This window comes from Tasmannia lanceolata, unplaced genomic scaffold (assembly GCF_043159265.1).
Source record: "Tasmannia lanceolata isolate RefF3 unplaced genomic scaffold, GAP_Taslan_0.1 ptg000007l, whole genome shotgun sequence".
Classification (NCBI taxonomy): domain Eukaryota; kingdom Viridiplantae; phylum Streptophyta; class Magnoliopsida; order Canellales; family Winteraceae; genus Tasmannia; species Tasmannia lanceolata.
This window is the reverse complement of record NW_027518684.1, coordinates 8847945-8869864: the sequence shown is the minus strand read 5'-3', so window position 1 is coordinate 8869864 and position 21920 is coordinate 8847945. Positions and strand designations below refer to the sequence as shown.

At 38.9% G+C, this 21920-nt stretch overlaps 1 protein-coding gene across 1 annotated transcript; it reads left to right on the top strand.

The window, feature by feature from the left end:
* Positions 1-1264: 1264 nt before the first annotated feature.
* Positions 1265-21588, top strand: LOC143881753 (protein VAC14 homolog). The gene is made up of 21 exons (XM_077385012.1): positions 1265-1879; positions 1993-2106; positions 2478-2543; positions 5802-5891; positions 6035-6154; positions 6526-6554; positions 6660-6802; positions 6892-6986; positions 7255-7341; positions 7578-7685; positions 8250-8341; positions 8550-8631; positions 14167-14232; positions 14439-14554; positions 14661-14781; positions 14960-15121; positions 15211-15339; positions 15429-15497; positions 19743-19833; positions 20565-20743; positions 21060-21588. Exons 1-21 carry the CDS (start codon positions 1790-1792, stop codon positions 21153-21155), a joined length of 2145 nt encoding a protein of 714 aa, XP_077241127.1. The 5' UTR covers positions 1265-1789; the 3' UTR covers positions 21156-21588.
* The last annotated feature ends 332 nt before the right edge of the window (positions 21589-21920 follow it).

The window sequence follows — 21920 nt, the reverse complement described above, 5'->3', positions numbered from 1 at the left end:
GACAAACTTAGGATCATTGATCATTTTTTTTTAAGAAATGCGTCTCTTGTTTTTGTCTAGTCTTTTTTTTTGCTTTGAATAAGCGTTTGTGGAGAGAGAATTGGTAACTGGTTAGCTTAAAGGGCGACTCTTCGGGGAAGGATAGTCAAGTGGGCGACTGATACTAGCATTCCTCTGGTTCCTCGATCTGTGTAGAAGCAAAATTAAGAAGAGACGTGAGTGATTTGTGTAGAAGCATAATTAAGAGGCCGCTGAGTTGCACCCGTTTTTGGAAAATAATCATCTTTGGGCTGCTGATCATGTGACGCACCACCCATACTCTTTTCCCAAAACGAATGTGATGGGCCCCACTCGTACTTTATAGACCCCAGCACAAGAACATTGCTCTACTCGATTAAATGGGCCCCACAATCCTTGTTTTAGCCCGCTAATCAATGCTTTATATATCAATCACCAACTAATATGATTATCATCTAAATAAAGGATCTAATGGTAACATATCATTCAATTTGGGAAAAGCTAACAAACTTCATTCTCAAGCCAAGGACTAGGATCATTCAATTTGTATATAAGCAATAGGGTAATTAATCCCTACCGTCCAATTTCTGCACATGCATTTGTGATCCCCACAGTGGATCAAGTGGGCCATAGCATTTTTGGGCTCCATTAGAAAAAACTGACGCACTAGAAAATCATCAATTGAGTGACCAATGCATGTTTTCTCCATTTTTAATGAACCTTTTCTGACCGTCCATTTTGCGGGCCATTAAATGGACTGCTATAATTATACGATCAACGTGATTTTAGAGCTATGACCGATCAACTTGTGGGCCAAAAAAATCTACAGTCTCGAGCACCATACACGTGGGCCACATACATTGGGAGATGACCATAACGAAGACCCATCGGTGCAGTGTCACTCGCGCGAGCGCCAGTAGCAGTCCACTTTCTTAGAGCTTCACGTAGGGGTCGTGATGATTATATGTATGGGATTCCTCGTAAAAAGAGCAGGGACCCTCTCGTCATTTAAATCTTACGTAGGAATTTTTCAGTAACTTAAAATGGGCAATGATAAATTCGCACCCCTTGTAGGATAATTCGCCCCTGGAACGTGAATTGACGTTAACCAGCGACATTCAGTGGAGCGAATTATCCTATAAGGGGTGCGAATCTATCATCGTCCTTTAAAATCCCCAGCGACCAGTCCGCCCGTGTTCAAAATTTCAACCTATGCAAAACCCGAAAAACAAACATTTGTGTATCCCAATCAAATTCAGGGAGGGGCATATTCGTCATTCTATAGAAATTTAGTGTCATTGCCGAAAATTAACCAATTTCGGCTCCTCCAACGATTAAACGCGGTAGCCGAGAAGACCAACGGTGCACGCAGAGGCGGTGTGAGAGCCCAAACAGGGAAGAAGAAGAGAAAAAACAAAAAAAAGAATAAAAAATCCCTCAAACTCTTTCAGGAAGAGAAGAGAAAAAAAAAAGGGAAAAAACAGAGCCTCTCTTTCTGTGTTCTATATTTATAAAAACCTAGAGTTAGAGTTTCTCTCTGAATCCCTCTCGATCTGGTCCTAATCTCCGATCTTGTTCTTTCTCTCTGAATCCCTCTCGATCTGGTCCTAATCTGCGATCTTGTTCTAGAGAATGCCGATTAGGTCACTCTGAATCTCCTCACGACGTTCGATCTGAGTGAGATTTCTGCAATGTTCCAATTCGAAGAAGAGAATGCTCTGAAACTTGCTCTGATTCTCATCGGTTGATTTTTCGCCGATTTCTGAATGCCATGGCTGACGCTCTGTCGATAATTCCGGCAGCCGTTCTTCGGAATCTCGCCGACAAGCTCTACGAGAAGCGGAAGAATGCCGCACTCGAGGTATGCGCCTATATTTTTTTCTAGGGTTTGAAGTGGCTTAGGGTTAGGGTTTTTGAATTGGTTCCTGGTCTATCGAATTTAATTTGTTTTTTTTTTTTTTAAATTTTTTCCAGGTTGAAGGGATTGTGAAACAGCTGGCCACGGCGGGAGATCATGATAAGATAACAGCGGTGATCAATCTGTTGACTACAGACTTCACATACTCCCCGCAAGTGAATCATCGGAAGGTTTGTTGATCAAGGAAACATTCAGGCATTCGCTTTCGTTTCCGGCCGTTTGGATACAAGGATTTTATAATTTAGGATTGTAAATTTCTGAATTTTACAAGCTAAAACCTGAATCTGACAAGCTAAAACCTGGATTTTGTAAGCTAAAACCTTGATTGTACATTTTCAGCATCGTAAAATCCAGGTTTTAGCTTACAAAATCCAGGTATTAGCTTATAAAGTCCAGATTTTAGCTTCTAAATTTCAGGATTTTACAATTATAAAATCCACGTATCCAAATGGCCCCTTTATGTCTCTAATTTTTGCAATTATTAATTTATGTTTTTTGTTTTGCTTGAGGCCGAGGAATTTATGTTTATTATTTTTGGTAGGGTGGATTGATAGGGCTTGCTGCAGCGACAGTTGGTTTGGCGTCGGGAGCTGCTCAGCATCTTGAGGTAAGGATTTTAAGAAGCAAATCCTTACCAACAAACAAATTCTGCCTTTTACTTTTCCTTTTTATCAATAAAGGGGAATCCCCATGGACCGAGGAGGTCAATATAAGTGAAAACCAATATAAAAAGCCTCCAAAAATACGGCTCGATCAACATCAAGGGGGAAGGAAATCATACAATTCCAAATGAGCACTCTCGTCCCCAAACTGAGCCAATCGATTTGCATCGCTATTAGCCAACCTCCTAATGTGCTGAAAAGATGTGCCATGAACCTCTAGACGATCGTGTATTTCGTTGATGGCATTCGCGAACCTTTAAAGGGTGAGAATTCCTATGATCCATCCTCCTAATCACGTTCAAGAAGTCTTCTTACACAATTAAGGCCGCAAGTCGCTGTTATCTGCGAGTCTAATGCCCTGTAAAACAGTCATCACCTCTGCACCAACTGGACTTGGGTTTCTTAAACTCGATTCGATGGCTTGGGTAATTTGTCTTAGGAGAAAGGTGGATCACTGCTTATGTGAGTTTTCTGCTTATGTAAACCATAGTATTAATCGACGAAACCAAAGCAGGAGTAAATGCTAAATTAGAGTTATGGAGAACTACTTTGGAATCTAAAGGTTTTAGACTGAGTAGGACTAAGACAAAACATATGCAATGCAACTTTAGTAATGTAAGGAGGCGGGACGGGATGTAGTAAATATGACTGGACAGGAGGTACCTAAGAGGGACATATTTCGCTATCTTGGTTCAACTCTACATAAGGAAGGAGAGATTGAAGAGGTTGTTAACCATAGAATAAGAGCAGGTTGGTTGAAGTGGAAGCTTGCCTCAGGAGTTCTGTGAGACCGTAAAATCCCTACCAAGTTGAAGGGAAAGTTTTATAAGACAGCTGTGAGGCCAGCTATGCTGTACGGCTCAGAATGTTGGGCCACCAAGAAGCAGCATGTGCATAAGATGAGTGTAGCGGAAATGCGAATGCTTAGATGGATGTGCGGCCACACAAGGCTAGATAGAATTAAAAATGAAGACATTCGTAAAAAGGTGGGGGTGGCTCCAATTGAGCAGAAGATGAGAGAGCACCGCTTAAGATGGTTTGGACATATCCAACGTAGGCCTTTGGATGCTCCTGTGAGAAGAGGCGACTTGTGCCAAATTGTTGGAGTAAAAAGAGGTAGGGGCAGATCGAAAACAACTTGGGTAGAAACATTGAGGAAAGACTTGATAGCTAGGAACATAACAGAGAACTTGACCTTGGATAGGATAGAATGAAAGAACATGATTCACGTGGAAGAACCCAACTAGAACCAGGATTAGAGCCGGGTAGATTCCTTTTACCTTCTTCATGAATTTTTTCTCTCTAAAGGATTCATTTAGCCGACCCCAACTAGTTTGGGACAAAGGCTTTGTTGAGTTGAGTTCAGTTGAGTAATTTATCTCGATAAAGGAATTTGGGATCCGTGTCCTCAAGATATCTTTATAGTGAAATATTTCTTTCGATGAATCACTATTTAAGGTAACTTGGGTGTCCCATTTAGCGGGAGTTTGGGATTTATTGGCTCCACCTAGGTTTGCCAATTTTTGTTGGATAGTCACAACGAGAATGGTAAACACATATGAGAGGCTAAAATAGAAAATTTTTCATCTATCATGTGTATGTGTTCTATTTATTTGAGAGGAGACTTTGAACCACCTTTTTGCTTCATATGTCTCTTTCCACATAAGGTGTGAGGGACTTCTTTTTTTTTTTTTTTCTTTTTTTGGGAGTGGCTTGGGTTTCCCTAGATCTGATTGTTTAAATTGGAACGTCGGTCCCTTTGGTGTGAATGGGAGAAGCCTTTGGAAGATGGTGCGTGTGTTAGTGTGGTATTTGTGGGGAGAGAAAGAATGAAATATTTGAAGAGAAAAGTGGATCTTAAAAGAGAAAAGTAATTCATATGGTAGACTAACAATGGAGATGAAGGTAGATAAAATAAAGCAAATGGATGCGAGGGGCTTATTGACAAATGAGTTTATAAGAAATTGGAGATCAATCGCTTTTAGTAAGAGCTCGTCATCAAGGCTAAGTCTTTGATGGGTTCTACACTTCGTGATGCTATCAAGTATCAAGGTAAAGTTTGACGGAGCTAACACAGTCTGTTGGGAGTGGGGGTTTCTTTAGGAACTCATCAGGTTGAATAGTTAAACCATATTTAGGGTCAGTCAGTAATACTGATTCCAACAAAGCAAAGGTAAGAACTCTACTCATTAGGCTTCATATGTTCAAGAGGTTGCTGTCCGGACATCTTGTGGTGGAGGGGGAATTCAGGAATATGATTTCACATGCATGGGCTTCAAATTTTTTGCTGGGACATTGGAGGCTAGCAAGCTACTCGTCCCTATTAGCCTTGATTTATGTCCATGATGGAGTTGTTCTTGGCTTTGCAGTGAAAGGGGAGAGACCCATAAATCTGTGATCTTGGAGGCTAGCCTTGATTTATATCCATAATGTATTATTTTTTGGCTTTGCAATGAAACCCTTCAATGTTACTGCTACTGAGTGGAAAGGAACCCATAAATCTGCGACATTGGAGGCTATCATGCTACTTGCCATTTAGGGAGGGGGAGAGTGGGAAGCCCCCTCTCTGTTTAAATATGCAATCTGTAATAATATTTTCCTCACATTGATGTCCAATTTATGAAATCAACCATATTCACGTGATGAATCCTTCATTTCTCACATGCACTGTGGGACTGCAAAACATATATCCTTTGGAAAGAAATTCCATTCATGCTATTCAAAAAAGAAAAAGAAAAAAGAAAAAGAAAAGAAAATCCATTCATGCGGACACTATGGTGGAACTGTAACAAATTATCCGAGTGGGACAGCTCACTTGTCGTCCATTTCTCATGTAAGACTACACAACATATACCCTTTGGAAAGAAAATCCATACATGCTGAAACTATAGTGGAACTGTAGATGGGGTGCTACTGTGTGCTCCACCTCGAGTCTAAAGGTACAGCTCACATATATGGGTAATTTTGAGTTGATTTAGTGAATCAGTATTTGAGCATTTTGGTTATATACTGTCCATACAGCCGAAAACAGTCTAAAACTGTTCATGCATAGATAAAACCACAGTACTATCCAAGCTTTTATGTTTATTAGATATTCTAATTTTGATTTCCTCAAGCTGTTTTTTTTATGCTAGATTATTTTCTTCCTTTCTTTTCCTAGACATTCTTTAAATATTTGGTTTCTTTTGTATGTAACCTCTCAGCAAATTGTACCGCCCGTGCTTTATTCATTTTCTGACCAAGATAGCAGGGTTCGCTATTATGCTTGTGAAGCACTATATAACATAGCAAAGGTAAGAGTGAATCAACTGGCTTTTTTTTTTTTTTTGAAATGGTCAACTAGCTTCTAATTTTATGCCATCAGTTTTCCTGGATATTACTAATGCTGTCTTGCTTGTGTGATCTGGGGCTAACACGTTCTCTAGCTGTTGTACAGATTGTGAGAGGAGATTTCATAGTATTTTTTAATCAGATATTTGATGCACTTTGTAAGCTTTCAGCAGACTCGGATTCCAATGTTCAGAGTGCTGCTCATCTTCTAGACCGGCTTGTAAAGGTTAGCTGTTGCCTCAACCAACGTTTTAAATTTCAGTTTCGATTTCGGCCGCAATACCGAAATTTCGGTAAAACAAAAGGCAAATTTCATTATGGGGCTGAAATTTCCGAAATCTCGGTAATTTCGGCCGAAATCTTTGAAAAAAATTAAAAAATTGCATTTTCTCGAAATTTCCGAAATTTGGGATACTAGCCGAAATTTCGGTTCGGTCTTGACCGAAATCCAAAATTTTGGACCAAAATCCGAAATTTCGGATTTCGGTTGAAATTTAAAACCATGGCCTCGACTTCTTGTTGACTTGTCTGTCAGGTGTGCCAGTCATCTTATGAAATGTACATTTAAATTTTAATTGTGGTCAAATTTCATGCCAGGATATTGTAACTGAAAGTGATCAATTCAGGTGTGCTAACTTGCCACATTCTATCTTGTTTTTAGTTTAGAAGTAAAAATTTTGTATGCAAATTCCAAAATTTGTAAATTGGATTGGTGTATGTTAATTTTTCAGCATCGAAGAATTTATACCTCTGCTAAGGGAGCGCATGAACGTTTTAAATCCTTATGTCCGGCAATTTTTGGTGGGATGGATCACTGTATTGGATAGTGTTCCTGATATTGATATGCTTGGTTTTCTCCCAGATTTTCTGGATGGTGAGATTACAAATTACACCTCCATTGAGCTACATGAGTTTTTGTTTTACTGGAAATATATTCTAGCTGACATGGCTTCACACTTTTAGGTTTATTCAACATGCTAAGTGACTCCAGCCATGAAATACGACAACAAGCTGATTCTGCACTTTCTGAATTTCTCCATGAGATAAAGAATTCCCCAGTAAGACTTTGTTCTATAGCTACGGAAATGTTTTGAACTCCTTTTACCATACTGGTGGCTGTTTTCTTTTCTTGGAAGAATAGTATCAGACATTCACATTTTTTTCCTTTTGGAATTTGCAGGATGTCTTTTTTTTAGTTTAGTCGTGAAATTGCTGATAATAATCAGTATTTGTTTTGACCAAGAATTTTTAAAAATAAAAAAATTAAAATTTCATAATGGTTCATTTGTCTTTTAATCTTCTGACCCAAACAGTGCTACTCTAAAGTCTGTAGATTATGGTCGCATGGCTGAAATATTGGTACAGAGGGCATCTTCTTCTGATGAATTTACCCGGCTGACAGCTATCACATGGGTAAGGGGATAAGCTCATTGCAACCTGGGACTGGGAGTCGATAAGCTATTTCTCTCATATTAATGCATCTTTCTTTAATCCATTTTTCAAACTTATTAGTCAAAGTTACTTTTTGTTGGAAAAGGATGGGTGTTTTCCTTGGATCTGCTGCTAGTTATTGTAGAAGAGAACGAATATCCATTGGATGCTATATTTCAGTCACTAACCAACCACAATACATTTACTCTATTGTGCAGATAAATGAATTTGTAAAACTTGGTGGAGACCAGCTTGTTCCTTATTATGCTGACATTTTGGGAGCCATTTTACCTTGTATATCTGATAAAGAGGAGAAAATAAAAGTTGTAAGTTCTTTTTTCCTGAGCCCCCACCCATCCCACCCACACACACCCAAAAAAAAGAAAAAGAAAAACTCCAACCACTGTTAGCAAAACTACGTTTTTTTTCCACTCATTTTGTCGGTTTGCAGTTTAACACTCTGTTTAAAACTTTTATAGTATGTTTTTTTTTGAGGAAAATGTTTAAAAACGCTTAAACGTGTTTTTTGGCTAACTCTACCCCCACTATATCTTGTAAATGACAAGATTTGAAATGCAATTTTTTTTTGTGTTTTCATTTTTTTACTACTATTTTTTTGAACCAATACAGTATTAACCTCGATATTTTCCCGTCCCGTTTTTTTTATTAAAGTCGAATTTTTCCTGTCCCGATTTTTTGCCGAATCACGCTTTGCTAACTATGTCTCCAACACATGCAAACAACCAATCAACGACCAAAAGAAAATTAAACAAGAGGGTGGTAAATTGATTCTTCATTTGTTAATCTCAAATGCAATCACAACTCCTGTAAATACATGCTTTGTGCGAGTATTGAGCGTCCCACGAACTGTATCCTTGTTCTTTGCTCAGGTTGCTCGTGAAACCAATGAAGAGCTTCGTGCAATTAGGGCTGATCCAGCTGAGGGATTCGATGTGGGAGCCATCCTCTCTATTGCAAGGAGGTGTAGTTTCTGTTACCTTGGAAAACAGCTAGGTTTAAAGGCTACTGATGTCCCCAGAATTTAGTATACCTCTCGTGTGCTTCTAAAAGAGCAACAGTTTCTTTGTTTCATGTTATTATTAGGTCCATGGGACAATGCTCTCATCCTGGATGAATTAGCAATTATAATATGATTAGATAGTGATTGTGTAGTAGTTCTTTTCTGTCAGACAATTATCTAGTGAGTGGGAAGCTACTCGAATTGAGGCTCTGCATTGGATTGCCACGCTTTTGGCGAGACATCGTACTGAGGTAATCATTTTTTATTTTGAATTTCCATATCTTGTTAATGCATGCATATCTAGTGGCATACATATTGATCTTGCTAATTAATTTGCAGTATTAGTCTTTTGTATTGTGTTCACTGCTGGCTGCTAATATATTGATCTTGCTTATTAATTTGCAGTATTAGTCTTTTGTATTGTGTTCACTGCTGGCTGCTAATATCATTTTTGAGATTTTAGAGTTTATAACGGAACAATGGTAAAAATGTTTTGTTAGCTAAGAAAAATGTTCTTGCTGATGAGGCTGCTATTTAGGGTGGATGGGTGTTTATGTGGTAGCTTTCCTTTCTCTTGGACAACCCTTTCTCTGGGATGTCTGTTGATCTGTTCGTCACTATGCTAATTTATGAATTTCTTTTTAATTAAAGAAAAAAATCTGTTCTGCTGTGAGTGTTGGAAAAAAAACTGTTATGTTTCATTTAGATAGTGTAGGTCATTGATATGAGATACCGTTTGTATGAGTATTTACCTATTTATTGAATTATCAACAGTTTTACTTAAACCCAAATCTGATTGTGTTCTAGGATATAGCTGCTCTCATTTTTTGAGCATGGGAACATTTGAATTCAACTGTTAATCTTGTTGGAGTCATTGTTGCAATGACTGAACTCCAAATGGGCAATGTTCGGTCAATGCATATCCCCTTCCAAATCCAGCTACAAACAACTTGAATTTGTTTACTTTGCAAAAACTTGCATTTTTATAAACACTCAGTGACTTGGTTTGGAGGTTAGTGTAATAAATAGTTCTAATTGATTTGTTAGTACTTAGTCTTAAATAGTTCTAATTGATTGATTTGTACTTAGTCTTATGGCAGAATGTATTCTTTGGAACCTTGATTGTTTCTAGGGTTCAATTCTTGTGGAGTCTCACCCCTCAAACCAAAGGGGGGTGATGATGGATGGGCTTTGATTTGGAAGTTTAGAGGCAGGTGCTTAATCCTAACCTTAGTTGCATGGGGAGCAGTTATGCTCTGGGAGTCTAGAAGCTACAATTCTCCAAAAAGCGAGGAAATTGAATGATCAATCGAGTTACGTATGTGTTGATGGAATCTTGGTAGTGGTAATTGCCTAGCTGGTTGGCAGAGGAAGTTAAGCTTCAGAAGTGGAAGCAGCAGCAAGATTCTGGAATAGGAGTGGCATTTTAGGTGGAAGATTCCTTTTAAGCTACGTCGGATGTTTGTTTATCGAAGTGCCTAAGCCCCCATTTTTAAAAAAGTGTATTAAGTTCCCTTTTCTTCCCTAATTCCATCTTCCTACGGTGAAGACACTCCTGCCAAACTTCTCCCATTTTCTGGACTGCCTTCTAAAAAGAAGTTAGCCATATTGAAGGCCATCTTTCATCTCTACTCACTGCCACTGTCATCCTAGATCCTTGGGTAGACATCTCTGTATACTAAACCAGCCAGCATTGTAACTCTTTCCTTCTTCCACAGCATTCATTTTCTCATGATCAATGACACCGCAATGGTTTTGCCAGACACGCTAAACAACAGTTGGACTACCCATTTGTACAAAATCTTGCTTTGTAATCATGGATTGTATTATATGACACAATCATATTTTGGGTTTGTAATTTAATGTTCTGGTGCCCATCTTATCTCTCTTTCCATTTTCATTCCCTGCAGTTAATGCACACTAAATACTCATTTGGAACCTTGAACATGGGATAAAACTATATTCTATAGGACGAGAAATGTCCCTACCCAGGAGATTGATTATCTATCCTATGGTTTGAATTCCTTAAGCGACATTACAGCACAATTTAATCTTTTGAAATTCGACCATATTGCGAAGGCCCAACTTGCAGCCTGCAGGTGAGGGATGAATACATATTATGAAAAAATCTTAGTTCTTAGGTGCCATCTCCCCTGAGTTCCTGATTCTTTTATATGCCCCGCCCCAATTCCATCTCTGAATGATTGCTCTATGAATATGTTGGGTGCATCTTATGATACCCTGACATAGATACAGACACGAACACTGGAACAGAGATAAGAATTCAAATTCTAGGTCACGGATTTGGTATTTGTGTCCCATACCATGATAAAAGACGCAAGACAGACATAAACTAAATATCACAAACCTTACCTAGATTTAACTTAGAAGATGGAACGAATAATAAATTCAAAAGAGCATCTATAAGATTCACATGTTCAAAGTTATAATTGCAGATATGTTACACTAACAAGCAAAAACATTATGGTTAATTCAAAGAGGGTGCCATATTTCAATTATTATTGTTATTTAGAACAACGGAAAAAATCCATGAAGTATCTGAGTATGAGTATTTGTATCGTGTCGTGTCAGATGCAGTACATTGGGCCTATTAAAGTGTCCGATTATATAGGGCACGTTAAAGTTTCAAAATATGTCTCTCGGTAATGCTTCATTTTCTCATTTTTTTTTTAATGGCAACTCTTCATTTTCTCCTCCTAGCTGCATTTCTTATGTGGCATTAAGAATTTAAGAGGTAAGGGTGAGTATGGAATTATTGATGTTATTTATTTCAGTTACCATACCAATATATGGATGTTTTACTGCATGCTTAATTGTTTGATGGAATTCCAAGGTCATATGCATGTCCTGATGTGTACACCATATATAGTATATTCCTAGCATGCGTGTTTAATCTTTATCTTGATAATTTTATGTCGTTGTAGGTGCAATTCCTTCTGTCTGTGCCCCTACTCATTTCAAAGAAGTCACAGATTGTTACACAATTGCCTATTTAAACTTGTAGATAGCAAATCCCATAAATCTATGTAAAGCCTAATATTGGGAATGAATTGTTTGTAAAATTTAATCCTGGTCTTTCTTCACGAGCCAGCTTCAGTGCAACATCATATTTCCCTTTGAACTTTATTCATTAGTTATTTCCTGGCTAATCATAATGTCTATGGGGGGATTTATACTAAAAGTTTATTGTGAAGATGGCAGCCTTATTATGCCACGTGATTCTTAAACCATTCTGGTGGGTGATCATATGGTTCTCTTCTTTGTAAGACCATGTAGATCACTTGACATCGGTGCATCTTCTGTTAGGATGTCCCTGGTCCAGGCGGCCCGATGGGTTATTGGGTCCTGGTCCAACTAGAGTAGTTTTTGGCCTTTTTTTTCAGGCCTGTTTGTAATTCATCTCAGTTTGGGTTGGTTCTCATCTTTGTAAGGCCATCTATAACACTAACAATGTTGCAGCTTCTGTTAGGGTGTCACTGACCCATGCAGCCTAATGGTTTATTGGGTCCTGACCCAACTAGAGAGGTTTTGGGCTTGGTTTTCAATTCCCGTTTATAGTTCAGTCCAGGTTGGGTTATGCCCATTTGAAAATTAGGTCTGTTACTGGTACATAGTACTAGAATAACATGTGACCAACCCAGCCAGAGTTGTTTTAGAAATCTAAAAAACAATTAATTATTAATCAAAATATACGTCTTATCTGTATATTACTTTTATACTTTTTTCAATTATTTAGCCAAGCTTTATTGAAGAAAACCGAGGAGAACAAACCTGTACCAAGCTGGCCAAAGAAAACATGAAAATAAGTGCTACAGAAAACTAAAAAGATTAGGCATGATCTCAAAACGAATATGGTCCCAATTCCCAAACAACTGGGGAGAGGCCGGGGGGGGGGGGGGGGGAGGGGGAGGGGTTGTCTTTCTGTGCATTACTGATTAATTTTTAAATAACATAATATAATATCAGCATAGAGTCCTAAACAGAGAAAGCTATGCAGTCTAGAAGACAAAAACTAAAACAAAAGTACAAATAATAAAAGTTGGAAACTCAATACAGTAAAACCAGTATAAGTTAATATTGTTGGGACTAGTGGGATGGTATTAATATAGAGAGGTTATGAACTTATTTAGGGAGGCATCATTCAAAAAAAAAAAAAAAAATCTAGGGAGGAAGTCCTAATGGCCATTGGCTATTAATGGATACTTAACAACTTTTTCAATGCTACCAAAGTGTTTCATGTTTGTGGAAAACCAAAAGAAAGCATACCAACGGTTTGTGTTTTGTCGAGGAGGCAAACTGACGGTTTGTATCTATTCAAAGTACCCTATCGATTCTTTAAGTTGTAAACTTGTAATCCTCCTATATGTTTAAAGTAAAATTTCTTTTTATTAATTTATAAAAATGTTTACATCTAGCCCTCCCCAGGCCTCGCAATGGCGGGAGCCTCGTGCACTGGGCCGCCCTTAATTTATAAAAATATTTGTTCTTTAAGTAGTAATCTTCCTATATGTTTTAAGGAAAATTTATTTTATTAATTTATAAAAACATTGAGAGATGGCAAATATTATTAAATAATAACTTATGGAGGTTATAAAGCTAGGATGAAGTCTGAAGTTGGGACTGGTGATTTTTCTATTAATGTAGAGAGGTTATTAACTTATCCAATATCAACTTACACAGGTTTTACACTTTTACTGTACATAAAAAGGAAGACCCTAAAAGCTTTGAACTAAAGATTTAAGTCTTTAGACTTTGAGTGTTTGCCTATTCGTTTCCTCTAGGCAAAGCCCCAAAGCCGCTCCCTATGTGTAGGGCGTTCAATCACCCAAAAGAGCGAAAAACCATATGGGGACCTATTTACCTCCCCAAAGACTTCCTATTGATAGAATTGTGTTGAATCAGAAAATTGGGTGCTGTCTATCAATTTGTGTTGAATCAAAAAATTGAGTGCTGTCTATCACTACCTCTATATCAATTAAGGTCATCAGCAGGAGATAAGCGGACTCGAACTGCTGACATCCGCCACAGGGTAAACCACCTCCTCTTAGGCGTCTGTGATGTCAAGCTATTCAGCTTGTTTCTAATCACCTCTCTGCAGCAAGCAAGACATTATCAATAAATTTTCTATAATTGGTTGGGCACTCAGGTTGGGTTTCGGGTCAGGTAAATGCCTCCAGGTAACGTATGGACACATGTTTTGAATATCAGCGTGGGTAAAGTCAAGACTATGACCTTGTCCAAGCTGGCCAACTGAAACCCCTAGCTTCCGTGCACACGATTGTGATAATGAATGAGTGATTACGCATATGTGACTGTTTTCCCAGTTATGTTGGCCAAAGAGCCTATAGATATATCACTTAAAATGTTCGCGGCCCCCTAGAGAAGGTGTTTGGGCATATGTTGCTTGGTTTGAGGTTTGCCTGTTGTAATTTGTATTTCATTAGTATCTTTCTCATGGACCAAATTATGTTGATGTATGCTATATTATTCCATTGGAAAGGTATTGCGTTTTTCACAAAATTGTTGCCTGAAAATTTCCTGAATGAAGTTTTGTTTTCAAAAAAAAAAAAAAAGTTTCCTAAATGCAGTCATTTGGTCAAAGCTTGACTTCAGATGCATACTGAGCCACTGGGTTTTGAAAGAGTGTTCTTCATTATAACCAGTAACTGTTCTTTATCTTATTGCTGCAATTATTCTTTTATATATTTGCAGGTATTGTTTTTTCATGTGGAAAGTTTTAAAGTTCCTGCTTGTGTTTGGAACAGGTCATATCTTTCTTGGATGACATCTTTGACACCCTCCTTAAAGCACTATCTGATCCTTCTGATGATGTAATTCCTTTTCCTAAGCATTCTTCTCTCTTGATAGTTGGTGTTGTGCCAAAAATGCCCGGCATACCTGCATCTACTGGATTTAACAGCACTTCTAGTTTTTTTGAAAACATAGATTATTCTGTACAGGAGGCTAAATTTTTGTGTTGAACACTGAACTGCTTTTGTAATATCAAAAGATGTTGTCACTTGTGATGTGTTCACAGGTGGTGCTGTTGGTGCTTGACGTGCATGCATGCATAGCAAGATATGAACCAAACTTTCGCCATCTTGTTGTTTTTCTAGTGCACAACTTCCGGACTGAGCCCTCGCTTCTTGAGAAGTGGGTTTTTTTTCCTGAAAAATTGAGCATCACTTCTCTTCAGTTTAGAAATTGAAAATGTGCAACTTGGAACTTCATTCAGTGATATATTTCTTTTTATTTTCAGGCGTGGTGCTCTGATTATTCGTCGACTTTGTGTTCTTTTAGATGCTGAAAGGGTTTACCGGGAGCTTTCTACAATCCTAGAGGGAGAAGCTGATCTTGATTTTGCATCCATCATGGTTCAGGTTTTTATCGTTTCTATGATTTATAAATTGTAATGTCTCCATTGAATTGGAAACATGGTTCTTATTGTTCTTATTCTATTTTGACCTAAAGGAGAAAAATTTATTTTTCTAGATTATCTATATTTTACCATTCAAAAAAAAAAGCAAATGGTTCTTATTGTTCTTTTGTATGTTCCAGGCTTTGAATTTGATTTTACTGACTTCTTCGGAATTAGCTGAAATGCGAGTTCTTCTAAAGCAATCATTATTGAATGCCTCGGGCAAAGACTTATTTGTTTCTCTGTATGCTTCTTGGTGTCATTCACCAATGGCTACAATAAGTCTTTGCTTACTTGCTCAGGTGGGTGAAATGTCATTGGCCATCTATCTCATCTTAAACTATTTATATATTAGTTCGCTTATATGATGGTCTGTGATATTTTCTGGCAGGCATACCAGCATGCAAGTTCTGTGATTCAGTCACTGGTCGAGGAAGACATAAATGTGAAATTCTTGGTCCAGCTGGACAAATTAATCCGCCTGCTGGAGACTCCCATCTTTGCGTACCTAAGATTGCAGGTGCATACTCTAAGCTGGTTTATCTGTATGTTGAGCAGCTGCTCTTTTATATTGATTACTTGTCTACTTTGTGGTTGTGGACATTGCAGCTTCTTGAACCAAGAAAATATATATGGTTGCTGAAGTCATTATATGGTCTTCTGATGTTGCTGCCCCAGGTATGTTTGGAGAATTGCTTAATATATATATATATATATATATATATATATATATATATATATATATATATATATATATATATATATAGAGAGAGAGAGAGAGAGAACGGTTCCTACACACATGTGTAGATAAGTTATCTACACACTAGCTTAAAATACAGTGGGGGCCACATTATTTGGGTGATCCAAACCATTCATTTTTAAGGCCCTCTCATAGATAGAGTGTTCACAAAAAATTAGATTCATAGGATCATCCTAACCATTCGAACTGTGGAGGCAAAAAATGAACTAATTTGTGAAGGTTTAAAGACATCCATTTTACCTCCACAAATCGTAGGGTTGGGATGATCCTATGGATCTGATTTTTTGTAGACACCCTATCTGTGTGGGGGCCTTTAAAATGGATGGCTTGGATCACCCAAACAATGTGGGCCCCCACTGTATTTTAAGCTAGTGTGTAGAGAACTCTCTACACATGTGTAGGAACCGTTTTCTCATATATATATATATATATATATATATATATATATAGAGAGAGAGAGAGAGAGAGAGAGAGAGAGAGAGAGAGAGAGGAAATAGTTCTACGCTCGAGCCATGGTGGGCCCACATTTTTTGGTGATCCTAAGCATTCATTTGAAAAGCACCATCATGTATGTGGTGTGTACCAAAAATCAGCTCCATTGGATCAACCTAACCCTTTCATTTGTGGGGTGAAAAAATGGCATGTTTGTGGACAAACGATATTTGTCCATTTTCTCACCCACGAATGGACACCCTAAGATGATCCAATGGAGCTGAGTTTTGGTACACACCCCATCCATGATGCAGAGGATCAACCTAACCCTTCCATTTGCGGGGTGAAAAAATGGCAGGTTTGTTGACAAACAATATCTGTCCATTTTCTCACCCACGAATGGACACCCTAAGATGATCCAATGGAGCTGAGTTTTGGTACACACCCCATCCATGATACGGAGGAGCACCCAAAAAATGTGGGCCCACCCTTGTTTCCTGCACTTGAGCGCAGATAAGCTATCTGCTAGCGCAAGAACTGTTTCCTTGTATATATATATATATATCAAGAACTGTTTCCTTGTATATATATATATATATATATATATATATATATATATATATATATATATATATATAGAGAGAGAGAGAGAGAGAGAGAGAGAGAGAGAGAGAGAGAGAAGGGTTCCTGTGCTCGAGCGCTGATAGCTTATATGCGCTCGGTGCAGGAAACACAGGTGGGGCCACATTGTTGGAGTGATCCTAAGCATTCTTTGAAAGTCCCCATCATGGATGGGGTGTGTACCAAAAATCAGCTTCATTGGATCATCCTAGAGTGTCCATTTGTGGGGGTGAAAATGGACATATACTGTTTGTCCACTAATCTACCCATTTTTTCAACCCACAAATGGACACCCTAAGATGATCCAATGGAGGTGATTTTTGGTGGACACCCTATCCATGAAAGGGCCGATCAAATGAATGCTTTGGATCCCCCCAACAGTGTGGGCCCACCCCTGTTTCTGCACTCGAGCGCAGGAACTCTTTACTCATATATATATATATGAGGAAAAGGAGTGTGCGGTCGACCACACCAAGCTTAGGTGCGGTCGAGGGCCCCAAACTCATGTGGGCCCACTTTGTTAGGATGATCCAAAGCATTCATTTGAAAGGCCCTTACATAGATGGGGTATGTACAAAAAATCAGCTCCATAGGATCATCCTAACCCATCTGCTTGTGGAGGTCAAAATGGATAGACACCGTTTGCCATAAATCTACCCATTTTGCCCTCCACTTTTGGAGGGGTTAGGATGATCTGACGGACCTGATTTTTTGTACACACCCTATCTATGATGGGGCCTTGCAAATGAATGGTTTTGATCAGCATAAAAAATGTGGGACCTATGTGTTTGGGCCCTCGACCGCACCTAAGCTTAGGTGCGGTCGACCGCACAATCTTATTCCATATATATATATATATATATATATATATATATATATATATATATATATAGATAGAGAGAGAGAGAGAGAGAGAGAGAGAGAGAGAGAGAGAGAGAGAGAGAGAGAGAGAGAGAGAGAGAGGAATGTGTTGGTGCGCTTGAGCGCTGGAATCAAATGGTACGCTTGAGTGCACCAATCACATGGGTCCCACAATTTCTGTGAGGATCCAAACCATTCATTTGCAAGGCCCTATCATAGATAGGGTGTGTACCAAAAATCAGCTCCATTGAATCATCCTAACCCCTCCAAAAGTGGAGGGCAAAAATGGGCAGATTTGTGTTCTGTCCATTTTGACCTCCACAAATGGATGGGCTAGGATGATCCTATGGAGCTGATTTTTTGTACACACCCTATCTATGTAAGGGCCTTTCAAATGAATGCTTTGGATCATCCTAACAATGTGGGCCACATGGGTTTGAGAGCTCAAGCGCACCATAAGGTTTGAGAGCTCAAGCTCACAATCCTTTTCCTCATATATATATATATATATGGAAAAGTGTTGCTACTCGGTCTTGTAGCTTAGCTTATCTACTCGGTCAGGTTAAATACAGTGGGGGCCCACATTGTGTGGGTGATCCAAACCATTCATTTGAAAGCCCCTTACCTAGATAGGGTGTCCACAAAAAATCAGATCCATAGGATCATCCTAACCCGTCCAACAGTGGAGGGAAAAATAATGGTTTGGATCACCCAAACAATGTGGGCCCCCGCTGTATTGAACCCGACCGAGTAGATAAGCTTAGCTACAAGACCGAGTAGCAACATTTTTCCCTCCACTGTCGGAAAAGTGTTGCTATTCGGTCTTGTAGCTAAGCTTATCTACTCGGTCGGGTTAAATACAGCGGGGACCCACATTGTTTGGGTGATCCAAACCATTCATTTGAAAGCCCCTTACCTCTGATAGGGTGTCCACAAAAAATCAGACCCATAGGATGATCCTAACCCATCTAACCGTGGAGGAAAAAATGGGCAGATTTGTGGACAAACTGTGTCTGTCCATTTTTTCCCATTTTCCCCTCCACTGTTGGATGGGTTAGGATGATCCTATGGATCTGATTTTTTGTGGACACCCTATCTAGGTAAGGGGCTTTCAAATGAATGGTTTGGATCACCCAAACAATGTGGGCCTCCACTGTATTTAACCCGACCGAGTAGCAACACTTTTCCTTATATATATATAATGTTTCTGCTCGGTCGAGCTGATAATGTTATCTGCTCAGTCGGCTAAAATACTGGGCCCACATTGTTTGGATGATCCAAAGCATTCATTTGATAGGCCTTGACATAGATAGGGTGTGCCCAAAAAATCATTTCCATAGGATCATCCTAACCTTTCGATCTGTGGAGGAAAATGGACATATTTGTGGGGGTTTATACCCGTTCATTTTAACCTCTACAAATCAAGGGTTAGGATGATCCTATGGAGCTGATTTTTTGGCACACCTTATCTATGTCAAGGCCCATCAAATGAATGGTTCGCATCACCCAAACAATGTGGGCCCCCACTGTATTTTTCCCTGACTGAGCTGATAGTGTATCTACCCGATTGAACAGAAACACTTTTTTCGTGTGTGTGTACATGTATATCAAAAAAATGATGTTACTGTAGTTGTCTCGTGAATGAGATCTATGGATCAATGTTCATGTATAAATCAAGATCAGAAGTTTGAACAAAAATCAATAAGATGTTGGAAGGGATGGAGAGATGGAGAGAAGAAGTAGAGGAAAGAGGAGACAAGAGAGAAGGAAGAGGGGAAATGTGTGTTTGTGGTTGGAAAACCCAACCCTAGAACTTTTATTATTTTTACAAGTGAGAAAACCCAACGAGGGCCCACAATTCACACTTGAGTGACTTCTAAACCAATTCTTCTTCATTAAATTTCGAGGTTGAACAATGCATGACTTTTTTCCTCTTTTCTTGTCATTGATCGAAGATTGAGTGATACACTTTTTCTTTGGTTTGGTATACCCAAGTCAAGGGGGTGGTATTAAATCGGTGTGTTTTCGGCATCATATGCATAGCACATTCATTGCCACCAGCTGGTCCCACCCCCAATCGGCCTGGATCATTCAATACGGTGATATGATCACCAGCAGGGCCCACTCTACATGTACAGTGTATAGTGGGGTGAACCACCTAAAATACTGGTCGTCATTATTGTTTACATTGTGCTCCATTATCCCCCTTATTTTACATATATATTCTCATTTACATATGTTCTACGCAGCAAAGTGCAGCCTTCAAGATATTACGAACGCGTTTGAAAGCCCTACCTTCATATACTTTCAACAGGGAGCAATTGAAACGAACAACTTCAGGTAGGGGTGTCAACGGATCCACTTCGGGTCGGATCCACCTATGTCAGTCACGATCCATTCAAATTCCACGTCATGATCACGATCCATTTTAATTCGGACCGTCCATCGGAGTGTCCTATTATGCCTCACTAAGCTAAGTAAACAATTAATTATTTTAAAAAGAGATAGAATGGCAGTCCACTATTAGTGTGTCTCTGTGCATTTTCTTCAACTAAATTAAAAATTTATCTATGTTTAATCTATGTGTATAATACTGCTTGTAAACAATAAAACTAATCAAAATTACATACACAAATATAATGTATAACTATTATTATCAAAGAATATGATGCATAAAGAACAAAACCCCTCTCCATTTTCCTTTGTGAAAGTATGAAATGAAACGACTGAAATGAGTGAAATCGCATTCCCATCCGATTCATTAAGTGATAAGAGAGGTTTTGACCAAAATACCCTTCATAGAACGGTTAGCATTAACAAAATTTGGAAGGTATTTTCGTAAACCATTTCGGATCGTGACTATCCAATGGGCATCTGTGGCGAGCCCACACACAATCCAAAAATTTTTGGATCTCAGATCTGATGATCCGAAATATGTCCATGGATCCTATTCATATGTTTAGATCCCGTTCATTAATGTTCGGATTCAGACGATCCATCGGACCGTCTGGATCCATTGACACCCCTAACTTCATAAAACCCATACTCACAGATGTTGCATCACTTGCCAGCTGGAACACACATCTCAGAGGACGGCGACAGGAATTCGGACACGGGGAGTGCCCAGAATGGCATCAACTTTGCATCTAAACTTCAACAGTTTGAGCACATGCAGTGGCAACACCGAACACATTCAAGATCACAATCACAGTCACAATCCCGTAACTCTACATCGTCCAACTTATCACAGGTTTGCTGAATTTCTCTGTGATTTCTCAGTCATCATAATTGTAGGCATTTCCTATGGATCTATATCATATATTCTGTCCATAGTTTTTGTTTCAATGTTCTGTGTTGCCAATATCTCCAATCCCTCCATATTTTTCGCAAGCACAAATTCCACTTCTTATCGATCCGGGGATATATTGTTTTTGCGGAACTATCCCGCATTCTTGATTGTTTTCTTTTACTACTTGTCTAAGCATCCAATCTTTCGGCTGAAATAATTTCTTTCTGTCCGTAACTGCTTGTTTGGGACCTCAAGGGGTTTGCATGTCAATGTGCAGGAGGCACAAAAACCAGAAGAACCCCGTCGGCCTTCAACAATGCCAGAAATAAACCGCCTCCCTTCAAGATCGTCATGGAGAGGCCCAGGACAATGACAACATTGACCTTGTTTGCTTATTCTTGGCTCTTATATGGGTCACGTGCCACTGATCTCAGCTTCTCCTAAAGGTATGTGAATATGATATTCTCATGCACAAAGGAAGAGATTCAGTGACTGTAAAATTGTATATCATAGTGGTTGGTTTGTTTTGAATTCTGGAGGTTTGGGATGTGGGAATTGGGGTTGAATGAGATAAGCTTGAGCAGTTGCTCAGCTATTCTTTTTCTTTCATAAACAGGGTCTGCTCATGTGGTTTTTGTATTTTTTTCTGTAAACCATATGGGCAAAAGGGCAATATGGATGACGGGATCCAGTTGGTTTTATTGTTCATCTGTTCCTACAATCTCAATAATGCAGTCTGGAATTTGTAAATTGTAATTTTTGGAAATGATTTTGCATATCTATTATTATTGGTGATGTTTCCTTGCTGTTTGTAGCCCATGGTTAAATGGTGGTGTTACACTTGCTTGTTAGCCATGGTTTGCATGAGAGACCCTTGCAACAAGCACCTGGCTGTGGATCTTTCCTCAGATGGGAGTCTGGGTTTGCTCTTTCCTGTGAAAAACTGTCGGATATAGTGGAGTTCACATAATACGGGGTGTTATGTACTGTTTTCAAATTTTTTTTATTAAGTTTTGAGTCAGATCCTTAACCATTTTTACATAATGCGCCGTGTTAAGAGCAGAATCAGGGGTGAAGAAATGACAGGCAGAGATAGAGGAGGGAAATGCCGGAATTTGTTTCCCATCCCAATAAGTTT

What these genes read in the sequence shown, in the direction of transcription:
- LOC143881753 (XM_077385012.1), top strand. Translation starts at nt 1,790, where the DNA reads ATGGCTGACGCTCTGTCGATAATTCCGGCAGCCGTTCTTCGGAATCTC. An exon ending in ATCCTCTCTATTGCAAGGAG is followed by an intron (nt 8,342 to 8,549) that starts GTGTAGTTTCTG and finishes CTTTTCTGTCAG; the next exon opens with ACAATTATCTAGTGAGTGGG. An exon ending in TTGCGTACCTAAGATTGCAG is followed by an intron (nt 15,340 to 15,428) that starts GTGCATACTCTA and finishes TGGACATTGCAG; the next exon opens with CTTCTTGAACCAAGAAAATA.